The following is a 12,374-nucleotide window of genomic DNA, read 5'->3' as shown; positions in this document are numbered from 1 at the left end:
GACCTAACAAAACAATTCAGATTGAATGTGTGCCTATGCTGCAATAGATCTACGGATGTCCTTCCTATAGACATATCTGAATTAGCTTCAAATCAACTAACTTATGTGGCACTTGCCATGCAGATACAACAGTCGAGATCTCTAGAGAGATTACCATCTGAAAATTTAGCCAGTCTCTGAGGTGTGTTTCATTGGGTTTTTTAACCTATACTTCTGCCTGTATAAAATTGTTAAAAATTAACTGGAAGGCATCTAAACATACTTGGCACAGACATAATTTCCATCATTGTTAATGGTCGTAGAAATTAAAAGGTTTACAGCTGATAAGCATCTGAAAGTGCAATTGCTTAGAGTTTTGGACTCGAAAGCTGAAGAGCCTGTAATGTTTTGAAAATGTATTATAAGTATATTTGCAACAATAAGAAAAGATAATAAAATACTCTCTTAGTTGAACATGAAATCTTCTACTATCTTGCAAACAAGTCAAAAGACAATCTGTGCTTGCTCCCTTCCCAACTTACATTTGTTCAAATTTTTCCCCTGTTTTTTATAAGATTTTACCATAAATGCTATAAAGCAGTTAGAAACAAGACTGACAACCAAGCCCTCTCCATTATAAGATATTAATTTTAGTTACCTGTATTTTTTAAAAAAATTATTTTTTCAGTTCATATCTTCTATGCTGGCCATCCTTGAATGAGACTAAGACAGAATATATTGCTTTGACCTTTCCTTGGAAATTTTCAAACATCCTTGTGCTGTGTGTCAATGCCTTTGGATTTGACATCAAGTTACCTGCAGCTTAAGAATTTGACTTTAGGACTCCTCATAAAACTGTACGTGAAATTTGGTTAAGATACTAAGCTGTCAAAATAGCCATTTCTGCAAACCTATTAAAAGCCTCTTGCAGCTAAATCATTAAACATGCAGACCACTGCGAGCCTGTCTTGAACATCTCAGAGTTCAGCTTTAACCGCTTGATCAGATGCTTCACAGGGCATGCTCCAGCCCAGGTTACAGGGTCTTTGCCAAACTACTCTTGTGGGTATGTCTCGAAGTTGATGTTAAAGATGATATTATCACTCACAGACACTGGAAACCTCTCTCTTGCATTTTTTCAAGGACCTTCTTGTTAACACCTCATAACACATTTTTTAAAAGTTCCTGTTCATGAATGCAATGAGAAGAATTATAAGAAACAAATTATACATAACAAAAAAGTCTGAGAAAATATTAAGAGTGCAAAATTGAACACTCATAAACTAGGAAACCTCAGCATTAGGACACTCTATGACACAAATTGATCCCTTTTGCATACAGGGTCTGTGTCACAGTCCTATAAAAAATTCCCTCCAGCAAGTGGTCTCTGGCCTGTAGGTAATTTGAAAATTTTTGGTAGTGTCCACCCCTAGTGCATATAGTTGCTTTACTAACACCAACCAGCTGAGCATTGCAAGTGGCTTGTTGCAATAACAGAAGAATTAAAAGGAAAAAAAGAAGAAAAAAAAAAATCTCTCGCTCAGAAACAAGATGCAGACACAAAGAGGCAGAGAATCTGAAACCTCCCTGGACCTGACAGCAAGCCGTTTGGGATGTCTGGGACCTGGCTGTCAGAGGACTTGGTGTTATGCAAAATTTCATACATTTGAGTGCAACCCCTGGTGCCTTCAGCTGCAGCTCAGAGAGCTCAGGAATTAGCAATTCAGGCCCCAGGTCTCAGGCAGGGTGTCTGAAAAATAAAGATGACGTAGTTGCGACAAGCTGTGAAAGCTTGAAAGCCTGAAATGTGTCTTCCTTGGTACCGTAGACTGAACAGAAATGAATGCCTTGCAGAGCCAGGACAGAAGCCAGCTGCCTTGATCCAGAGACCATCTCCCCCCTGGGCCATCCCACAGTTCACTCACTGGAACTTTTTAATCCAGCATCTCACAGGATTCAAGAGACCTGCCAGGGTCTGTCCCATCGCACTATCTGTGGAGTGGGGCAGCCTGGGCATAGCCTCAGCCCAGGGACCTCCCTGGGACATGGGGCCGTGGGTGGCCTGGTTTTGGTGTGGCCAATGGCAGGGCAGGGCAGGGCAGGGCTGGAGGGCAGAAGGCTGGGCTGAAATGGGGTGCTGGTCCCCAGGGCAGGGCTGGGGGAAGGCCCCGGGTGAGGCTGGCAGCAGTTCGGCAGAGCTGACGTGAGGGCACACTGCAGCAGTGTGGCGGCCCTGTGTGCTGCCATTTGGCCATCTGCCCAGGACACCGACCCTCTCCATTCTTCCTTCTGGCAGCCAGTGCCACCAACCCATCAGCAATCCACATTCTATTCCTCTGGGCTGGCATCATCCCTGTTTGCGTACCTTGCTGTGCTCCACATTCACACAAACCTTGGGCTTGCACCTCCCTGACTTCTGCCAAACAGAAAGGAAATTTAGCTTTGGGCAGGTACAGAATTAGGCCCCTCTACACTGAGATTGCCAGAAGGAATAAATCTATGGAACCGCAAATGCTGAGGCAGCAGTCCTACGTAAAAGGAGTATTTACTTATTTATTTGCTTTCCCCCCAGAAGAGACACAGTTTGTGGATTGAATGAGACAGTAATCCTATGTATAAAGGATCTGCTACTATGTAATGCAGACTGCTTGTGTGAGAGAGGCTGAATTAGGATTACACAGGTCAATTGAGAAGTATTATACAGGTCAATTTTTAAGTGCTTGGCTTGGTGACCTTAATAACATACTTTTGATGTAACTCATGTGCCTAATCGTAATTACATCAAGAACAATTTGATTCTGTGACAAGAAAAAAGTCTGTGCAAGATCTTTGTTTATAAACAAATCCTTGCTTATAGCCATTATGGAGATATTTTAATTAAACTATATTACAAACAAATGGAGAGAAAGAATAAGCAACAATTATGTGGAAAGGTAAAATAGTGAACAGAAGATAGGCAGGCTGCTTACAAATTGAACAAGACATGAAGGAGAGAAAATAAAGAGATGACTCAGAGGGACAGCCCTGGCTGTAACCTAATCATGAACTAGAGGAGAAGAAAAATCATCTGAACATGCCGTAAAAAAGTAAGAAGGGAGAAAATGACAGTTCCAGACTAGGGAGAGGCAAAGGCATGGAGGAAAGCCAAGTATTTAACATTTCAGGATAGGAAAGATTACTGTGGCAACAAATTACTTGAATTCCCCTAAAGGGAGTCATGTTCACTTTTAAAGGAAACATGCATAATAAAGCAATACTCATTTTCAACTACACTTTAAAGAGAAAAATGGGCATTAAAAAAAGAGCACATGGTTTCGCTAAATTTATTGGTGAAATTCTGGTATCTGAAACCTCTAGTCATACATGGAGCAGTGACTGCAGATTTTTATATAGATTATTAAAGCTTTGCATTAAACACATCATCTTATGTACACTTTGGAAAGCTCTGTGCAAATCTATGTATGTAATTAATAATAAAAATAACAAGATAATCTTGAAACATAAACAGCATTTTGCTTTCCCAATTTCTCTGCTGGATTGTTCACTAGAGGATACTTCTCCCTTTTTGTTTTTGCTTTAATATTTTACCTGTTTATTTATTTATTTATTTGATTTAGGACTATATTTTGTTATGGCAGCATTCATCATTTGCCAAAAGGTTGTGAAACAGTGGTGGGTTTTGGTTTGGTTTGTTTGTGTTTGTTTGTTTGTTTTTGTCGTTGTTGTTTTTGTTTTGGTTTGGGTTTTTTTGTGTGTGTTTTGGTTTTTGTTGGTTTTTGGTTTTTGTTTTTGGTTTTTTTAAGAATGCATTCCCCTATTAGCCAAATCAATTCTTTCTGATACTGTTTGTCTCCATTTGTGGGTATGGCTCCAGCAAGGTCAGTAATTAGCTCCTAGGCTAACACTCCTGGGCTGTACCATGGGAATTTTATTCAGGAGGATGTCAGATTGCTGACCACAGCCTCACACGAGCCCTCCACTCCCAAGAGTTTCCTTTAGATAAATAGCACTAATGATTCAGTACTGCATGGAGATAGAGTTGACCAGTGACAACCTTTTTGTATCCCTTCAGTTTTCACTACCCTGAAATGGAGAATATGTTCAGATGAAAGAATATCAAACCATTCAGTCATAAAGTATCAATTAATATTGTTCCTTTTACTAAAATAGATGTCAACAATCTTGCTTGGCTTTTACCTAAAGATGATCGGTCCTACAAATTCTTGACAAAGCCTCTTACTTGGGATACTATCTTTAGTGTACTAAAAAGGGGGAGCTGAGAAGAATCTTTGCTATAAACCCATCTGCTGCTGCTGAAGATGGCACTCTTAGCTTTCTTTTACAATTCCTCTAATTATTTTCTTCAGTCTTACCCTCTGCCTGGCCCCCACTGCAAAGCATTAGCAGGCCCATTTGTAAAGTAGTAGTAACACAAAGTGAAACAATGCCATAACTGTCATCCAAATTGTTCTGTACAGGGTAGTGGAAGTGTTCAGTAATAAATGATATAAAAAGGTCTTTTATTGACAAGCTGCCATGTGCTGTTTGCATTAGAGAATATGAGAAGATGATGGCTGCTGCCCCTAGGTCCCAGTGGCATTCAACTCAGTGAGATAGCAGAAAATGCTTCAGTTTGCTTAAAGCATTGATAACACCTCTAAATAATTAACTGAGGACTTCCTGTCTTCAATTACTTAATGCTTTTTTTAACATCTTGAGAGGATTATAAGCAATTTATGGATTTCACATGATGAGCACATTCACCGCTATTCCCACAAAGCATTTGTGGGATCATGTTTCCAAAGCTTTGATGTAATTAAAAATAAGCAGCAAGACAATGGTGCAGTGGCAAGGTGCTAGCCTTCTCGTCTATTATTTGCAAGACCCTAGATTCAAAGTCTCAAGAAATACTAATGCTACAGCTTCATTAATGTTCAACTGTTGCTCAGGGAAAAAACACAGTTAAAAAAAAATATTAAAAAAAAAAAAAAAAAGAAAAAAGCAAGATAAGAAAATGAAAACATACATCCACAGGGAATAAGATGACAGTTCAAACATCTGAGAGTACGTATGAAATAAATTTGATTGTTTTATCTTATTCTTTTAATTTAGAGGGCAATAATTATCCACATTGCTAAATCAGTGTCAAGAATTACATGTTATTACCCAAGGAAGGTCCTGCATAAAACAGCACAAGATTTGATTATGACTGTTAGGAGGAACGATCACTTATTTCACTCCTGGCCTAACATGGCAGCATTGGGCAGTGGCTTAACAGAACAGGCACACAAAAGGGAAAAAAAAGATCCTTGTTTCTCAGAGAGTAATTTCATTTTCTCACCTTTCCAAGTAGTAAGAAAAATATTATTGTATGCATTAAACTCTCAGTTACTCTGGAGGTGCAACTGCCTTTTGGGAAGGAAGTGGGAGCATGAGAAGTACTTTTCAAATGGGTTTGATAAATCATTCCTTGTTAGTTAGGTGTTCTTTACAGTAGAAACTTAAAACAGCAATTCTAGATCATGTGCCACCAGCTGGCATACTCTAGCTAATATCTCATGTCCAGAAGCACTGAATATGGAGACAGGCATAATATACAGTTGATGAATTTCACACTTGAGCATGATATTGTCGAAGAGGAACAGCAATCCTTTACTCCTCTGTGAGTGACTACAGCAAGGACAAACTCTTTTAAAGCACTAAGAGATCTACTCCAGCTCAGGGCTCATGCTTGGAGGGGTGGTTGAGAGTGCCATATATGCTGTGTAGGTTTTATGTGCCCTAAGTCAACTTACACTCTTTGGGAGGCTGTCAGATGTCATGTACATCAAAAGAATCTCTACATTTCCTACTCAGGTGAAAAAAAAATAGAAAATAAAAAGAAAAGTATTTCTGAAAAACATAAATACAAGAATTTGATGAGCATCCTGAGGTCAAAAAGTGAAAAAGATATCCCAGAATGCTTATGTTCCCATTTGGTGTTCAATAGAAACATTTCTAAAAGTAATTTTGCTTCAATGTAACATCCAAATATAACTAAAAATTGAATACGTGAAAATAATACATTTGAGGTCTGAGTTAAATCTTCCCCCACAATCCCTTGAGTAAAGTTTCTTTCAGATATACACACACTAGTGAAATTTTACCAAGTATTTAGAAAAAGGCTACAAGCATTATATGAGATTATAAACAGAATCCAGAAACAGTATTCCCTGAAAATAAAACAGTTTCAGAACAAATATGAGGCCTTAGTACTTATTTTTAAAATGTTCTTTAAGCTCCAATGATTGCTGCTACCCTTATCTACAGTCATGCTGAATAAAGCTATAGCTAAATGGAAAGTTAAATGTATTCACGAAGTGTTAATGTCTACATCTTATTATTTGCAGTCTCTCAGAGAAAGCAAAAGTAACTATAAATAATGTTACACCAGAAACTGGTTTCTTGACCAACAATATTGCTTCAGCACGCAATGAACTGGTTCATTCTAAAGTGGTCACAGTTGTTGATGACAAGAGGCTTTGTATTTGAATATGACATGTCTTTTGGTCCATGTGAAAACAAGTTCGAATGTTAAATATTTTCTGACACTCTGGAGTTACTGTTGCTTTTCCCATTTTCTTTAGGTCAACATATGGTTCATGGCAATACTGTACAGGTCCAAAATCTCTCTACAGGAAGTAGTCTGGGGTGCGACAAGTAATATGCGTTTCACCTCTATGTGGTGCTGGATCAAACTGCAAAAATTAGTATTTTAGAGTATCATCAAGTTCCATAATTTCAGCCTGGTTGCCACAATGGTAGCAATAGTTTGGAGCACTGAAAATTGTTACTACATTCCGATCATGGCACCATTTGTACCCGTCCATTACCAACTGATGAGCTCTTGAAGATCCTTCTCCTCTCCTCTCCTCTCCTCTCCTCTCCTCTCCTCTCCTCTCCTCTCCTCTCCTCTCCTCACAGCAGCACTAGTGACTTCAGTTGCATTGTTGCACATTAATGACAGTAAAAGAGAGAGTTAAATCTGTGTGGAGTGGCAAGCCAACACAGAATACCTGAGACCTTGAGCACACCACAAAGTGTTCATCTTGAATCTAGCTGCATAGATTTGTTATAAAATTTTAAATCAAATCTATCAATATTTTAACAAACAGCATCCAGAAATTATTGAAAAAATAAATTTAAGATATGTAAAGTTATGATAAAGCATTCTAAACTGTGCACAGTACTGAGGATTTTAAAGTTACTGACGAGTAGGATTTTTAATATGTTAATACTGTTTTATATCTTAAGGACTAGACATTAGCCTGTCAGAGAGCTCTGCCTCCTTACCTGATACTGTGTGCTGCATTCCGCTTGCAACATCAGTGTATATAAGTCCTTTTCCTACTTGACTGATCTGGTACTCTCTGATGATGCCATTTGGTTTCTTGGGTGCAATCCAGCTTAAATGTAATGCTGTTGAGTTCAAAGCACTGACGTCTGGTGGCTGAACACTCTCTGGGACTCCTTGGACAGTGACTGCAACTACCTGAAGACATATGAATTAAACAGCAATTTAATGTAATAGTACACTAGATACCATGATCAATGAGAATGTCACTTTTGTTTTAAAATGTTGTTTGGGCTGGCATATCATTACCAAGGTCCTGGAGAACCAGTTACTTTTTTCCTCCTTTTTCACAATGAAATCTGACCTTGAATACATTACATAAGTCTATGTCTACAATTTATCACAACAGGTTTCACCATGTTTTAGCTGCAGTGTATAGCACAAAGTGAAACAACGAAAACTGTATTGCTTGAAAACTCTTGATAACTCTCTTCCATATGGTTTGTCAGTGTCTCTGCATTTTAACTGCCTGATTTCATATATTTTAAGCACCAGTAAACATGGAGCTAAGCCTCCATATATCCCATGCAATCTGAACTCTCTTGTAGTTATTTTCAACTCAATATTATTGTAAGGAAACAAAAGATTTTGAAAGATACAATAACTTTGCAGTTGTTGAGGTCTTTCTAAAAAAAAAAAAAAAAAACAAAGAAAGAAACACTTAATTGTCTATTGACACATTTCTACCATCTTCTGCAGAGGCATTTCCAAATTACAGTTTTAATAAGTGAGTCAGACCTTTTTCTCTTTGAGAATCACTTTTCTTTTTCCATTATTACCACCATAAAGTATTTATACTATGCTGTAAATATAAAATATGCCCTCTCTAATATATGGTCTTAGTGCATTTGGTAGAATCAGTCCCTACTTGCAGACTTCAGTGTTTGCAACACTAAACTCCTTAATTACAGATAAGTAAAATAAGCAGGATTTATTAGCTCAGGCCAATGGTGGCAGTAGTTGTGTCTATATAGCTTGCAGATCACTATGTGCCTATCTTCATCCCTCTGCATCAGTGTTTCTTATAATTTTGGCTGAGATTTACACCAATAAGAAAAACATTTAAACACCTGAAAACAAAACAAAATAACCAAACTTTTCAATCCGATAGATATTATAATTACAAAGCAAAGCACAGTTGTTATTCCCCACCTCTGCCCCACAGACCTTACACTTGTAGTCCTGGAAATTAATTTTCATAGAGGCAAGGATATTACTGTGAAACAGAAGTCACCTAAGAAACAGTTTTTCCAAGTGATGAATAAGGCCAGTACTTTGCAGAATAGAAACTAGAGTTGGTTTAATAGTAACGCTGGTAAAAGTCATCTGTGATTTGAAGTGATACGAGAGGAAAGGAAGCAGTGACACAAAGGGAGGGAAGAAATTCTTTTTGCTTAAAACTGAAGCAGGGGCAGGTTGTACACAAAGGGAGTATAAAGCCTGAAGCAGGTGCAGACATGGAAAGCCAGTGAAGGGTAATATAGTGGAAGGAGGCTCAGAATAAGAAGGTTGTTGAACAAATTGATAGACTAGAGCTGGGGCAGATAAACTAAGGAATACCAAGGAAGAAGAGGCTATAGACCTCCTAGTGAGATAAAAAGATTTAATTTCAAGGCCTAGATAAAGTGCATTTTAATATTCCTTACTCTATCATATTATGTGGAGCTTTCTCTTTAACAAACATCAGTTCCTACAGTACAATTTCATCTTTGCCAAGACTGAGATGCTGCTTTCTTCTTCCACTCGCACAAGCCTTAGGTTCCAAATAATCGCCTCTCAGTAGCTGAATCAAATTAGATTATTGATGTTCTTCACTTACTCAACAATCAGCATGTCTTCAAATTACACCTTTCCAAAAGCATTTTTATGTTACCATAATGGCTGATAAAATTCTGGCACCAGTTCCATACAGACCAATTCACTAACCTGGCTGCTGTCTGCGCAACCAGCAACAGTGCAGGCTCGCAGCTGGTAAGAATATTCTTGGTATGGCTGGACACCACTTGTGTCTGTGAAGCTCATTTCTGTTCCTCTGAAACGCTCGATTCCATTTCGGAGAATGATGTAGTGAATAATAAGACCTATTGCAGAAAAAAAGTTTTCCCTTTTGTTAGCTGAGAAATCCTGTGTGATGGTATGCTATAGCAACCTACTCTGCACACAGAAAATATTAAATGAAATCTCTAGGCGACCACTGTAACAGACAATCATCCTGCTTAAATGGCTAAGGTGAATTACCAGCTACTCTCCTCAAATTCTACATCAACATCTCAGTACATCTCAGTTTTTAAGAGTGTTTTCTCACTGTTTGAAAATAACAAGCGAGGTTTCCTGAAAGAAACATGAGTATCACCCACTCCCCCACCCACCCGAGTCCCAAAACATGTTGTAATATGATTGTTATTTTCTGATCATATTTGCCAAGCATCACTACAACTGTTCTCAAAAGAGTCTTCTGGGCACTTCTTAGAGACAGCCTAAATTGTCTTCTATGAAGTTAGACTCCACGCTTATTTGCAATGAAAATTATCTCAATGAAGAGCAAATCCTTCTTGCAGAGTTTAGGAATATGTATATTTCAGTGCCAGTGATTAATTAAGAAATATTTTGTGAGTTTGGAACACTGTCAATTGAATGATAGAACACACTCTCTCTTTTTTTTTTTTTCTTTCAAAACATGTATCAATACCATTTGGTTGAAGTGGTTCTTCCCAGTTCAGAAGTATCATGTCTTCCCGATTATCCACTTTGGCCCATTTTGGTGGAGTTACACCCTGTGGCACATCTTGCTTAGTGGCAGCTCTGCTAATTTCACTGAAGCCTCTTCCATAGCTATTCCAAGCAGCCACCCTGTACTCATATGTGATAAAAGGTTTGAGGTTCAGGTCTAGAAAAAGAAAGTTACATATGGATCATCTCAGTCTCATCAAATACAATTTTTTTTCCTTTTTTTTTTTTTTTTTTAAACCTGTGCCTATGGGATTACTCCTGTGTTTAAAGACAGATTTCTTTTAGTTAGGGCCATTTTCTGATATAGCAATACTTCTACCAACTTTTGTGAACATTGTTTAAACCTTATGTATTCAACTAATTTCTTGCGACTCATTTCCCTGAAGATATTGTCCTGATTCGCAGATGACTTCTTAAAGAATGTTACTTCCCTACAATTGCTTTACATTTCATTAGAATACCTGATAGCATTCAGGACATCCTTTCCTCCACAGTGAAGTAAATACACTAGCAAATCACCATCTGATATGCCACTTTTCCTTACCTGTAAATGAATACTGGTTTGGATTTCCTGTGTAGACAGTCTCCTCTTCAGTTGGACACACACCTTCTTTTATTTCCTTTTCTGTAGCACTCTGTGAACCTTTTATCCATGCACAGATATTCTCCCTAGGATCAAAGTCACACTTTCCACAATGTGCTGTTGCCGCCATAGATAAAGGGCAGAGGATATTAGCTTTGCATTCTTCTTTTACCTAAGGAATACACATTCAATTTTAGTATATTTACCACATCTTATTTTCATTACAGATGCTTCCATTAGTATTTGTCTTTAGGCAACATACAAATCAGGCAATCACATTGAGTGTGTCAATATGTCTAGCATATGGGAGACCATTTCAGCCTTTGGTCTGTCTACAGTCTTTGGTCATCAATGCTTTTCTAATTATTTCTAAAAGAAACAGATTTTTGTTTTATTTGGTCCTTGAAAACATCAGAAATTTTAACCACTGGAAGCCCAAATGACTGGGTTTGTTGAAAGCAGAAGAGTCCAGAATCAAATGAGATCAGGATTTAATCCAAGAATTTGAACAGTCTGCTCCTCCAAAGGCCAATATCCTGTGGCAAATAAGTAGTAAATTCCCAGCCCCTCACACAGCTTGCCAAGTACTCAAGAGGCCTCTGTACAATTCCTTGGCAGCTTTCAAGAGCTGAGGACCCTCTCCATTAGCTATATAAATCATGTCTTCTACCACATCAGTCCGGAACAGCAGTTTTGCTGCAATAAGTGAACCTCTGCAAATGTTGACACAGTTACAATATTTAACACATAAAGAACAATTCACAGAAATAAAAATATACACTGAACTTCTACAAGTTTCTATTAAAATTCATGAAATAGTATTTTTGCCAAAGCATAAGCTAGAGAGCAATAATTCTCATAGAATATAGGTTGTTGCAGGAAGAAATGTACTGCAATACTTGCTACAAACATTTCTGCCCATTAAGCTACAAGCTTTAGAAGGACAAAATAATATACCTAATAATTTCTTAATTCAACCATTGAAATGAGTTTGCTGTCTGATTATGAACTTCAGCGAATTTAATTTCCCAAACTTGGCATTTCCATAAAAATTAGATTGTGATAGACATCAGTATAGGATATAGGATACAGATGGATTGGATTCAAATATAAAGTAGCTCCAGAATACATCTCAGAATATCAGTGCTTTTAATGTTAGTAAATCTATACATATCAGAAAGCCAGCACTGCTATCTCTTATTCTGCTGCAGGTAAGTGAAATAGAAACCGCTTCCTTTGTTTATGCATTATACCTATGCCATGGATCTAGCATGTTATCTACCAGAATTCATTAACCTATTCTCAGCCATTTTTTGCCTTGCATGAACTACTAATACAATGCATTGAGGAAATGTAGCTGACTCATCACAACACTTGGATTTTCTCTGGGAGAAAATTATTCAGTCTGAAAATGAAATGACATGAAAACCTTGGCATGAAAAGAAGAGGGAAGAAATATTTGTGTATTAACTTAACAGATGAACGAAAAGTATACAGGAATGCCTGTATGTGGCAGGATGGGGTCTGTTTTTCCTTTTACTTCAGTGATAAATTCCACAATATCTACCTGATTTCCATATTGTAGAATTTACAATATCCAATCCTCTTTCTTTCTCTCTCTGTCTAAATATAGATAAATATAACTATAAATAATTTATATAAAATAATATACATATATATGAACAGCAT

The 12,374-nt window shown here is 37.6% G+C and overlaps 1 protein-coding gene across 2 annotated transcripts in view; it reads right to left on the bottom strand.

Annotated features, from left to right (window-relative positions):
* Positions 1–12,374, bottom strand: part of USH2A (usherin) — a 386,355-nt gene that overhangs the window by 70,541 nt on the left and 303,440 nt on the right. For both annotated transcript variants that reach the window (XM_071805984.1, XM_071805985.1), the window contains exons 52-55: positions 10,647–10,857; positions 10,062–10,259; positions 9,299–9,453; positions 7,312–7,510 (exon numbers count right to left, since the gene is read on the bottom strand). In XM_071805984.1, the coding sequence (XP_071662085.1) occupies positions 7,312–7,510; positions 9,299–9,453; positions 10,062–10,259; positions 10,647–10,857 (763 nt within the window). The remainder of the gene's footprint in view (positions 1–7,311; positions 7,511–9,298; positions 9,454–10,061; positions 10,260–10,646; positions 10,858–12,374) is intronic.

Source organism: Patagioenas fasciata, chromosome 3 (genome assembly GCF_037038585.1).
Source record: "Patagioenas fasciata isolate bPatFas1 chromosome 3, bPatFas1.hap1, whole genome shotgun sequence".
NCBI classification, from domain to species: Eukaryota; Metazoa; Chordata; class Aves; order Columbiformes; family Columbidae; genus Patagioenas; species Patagioenas fasciata.
This window is presented reverse-complemented; position numbering and strand designations above follow the sequence as displayed.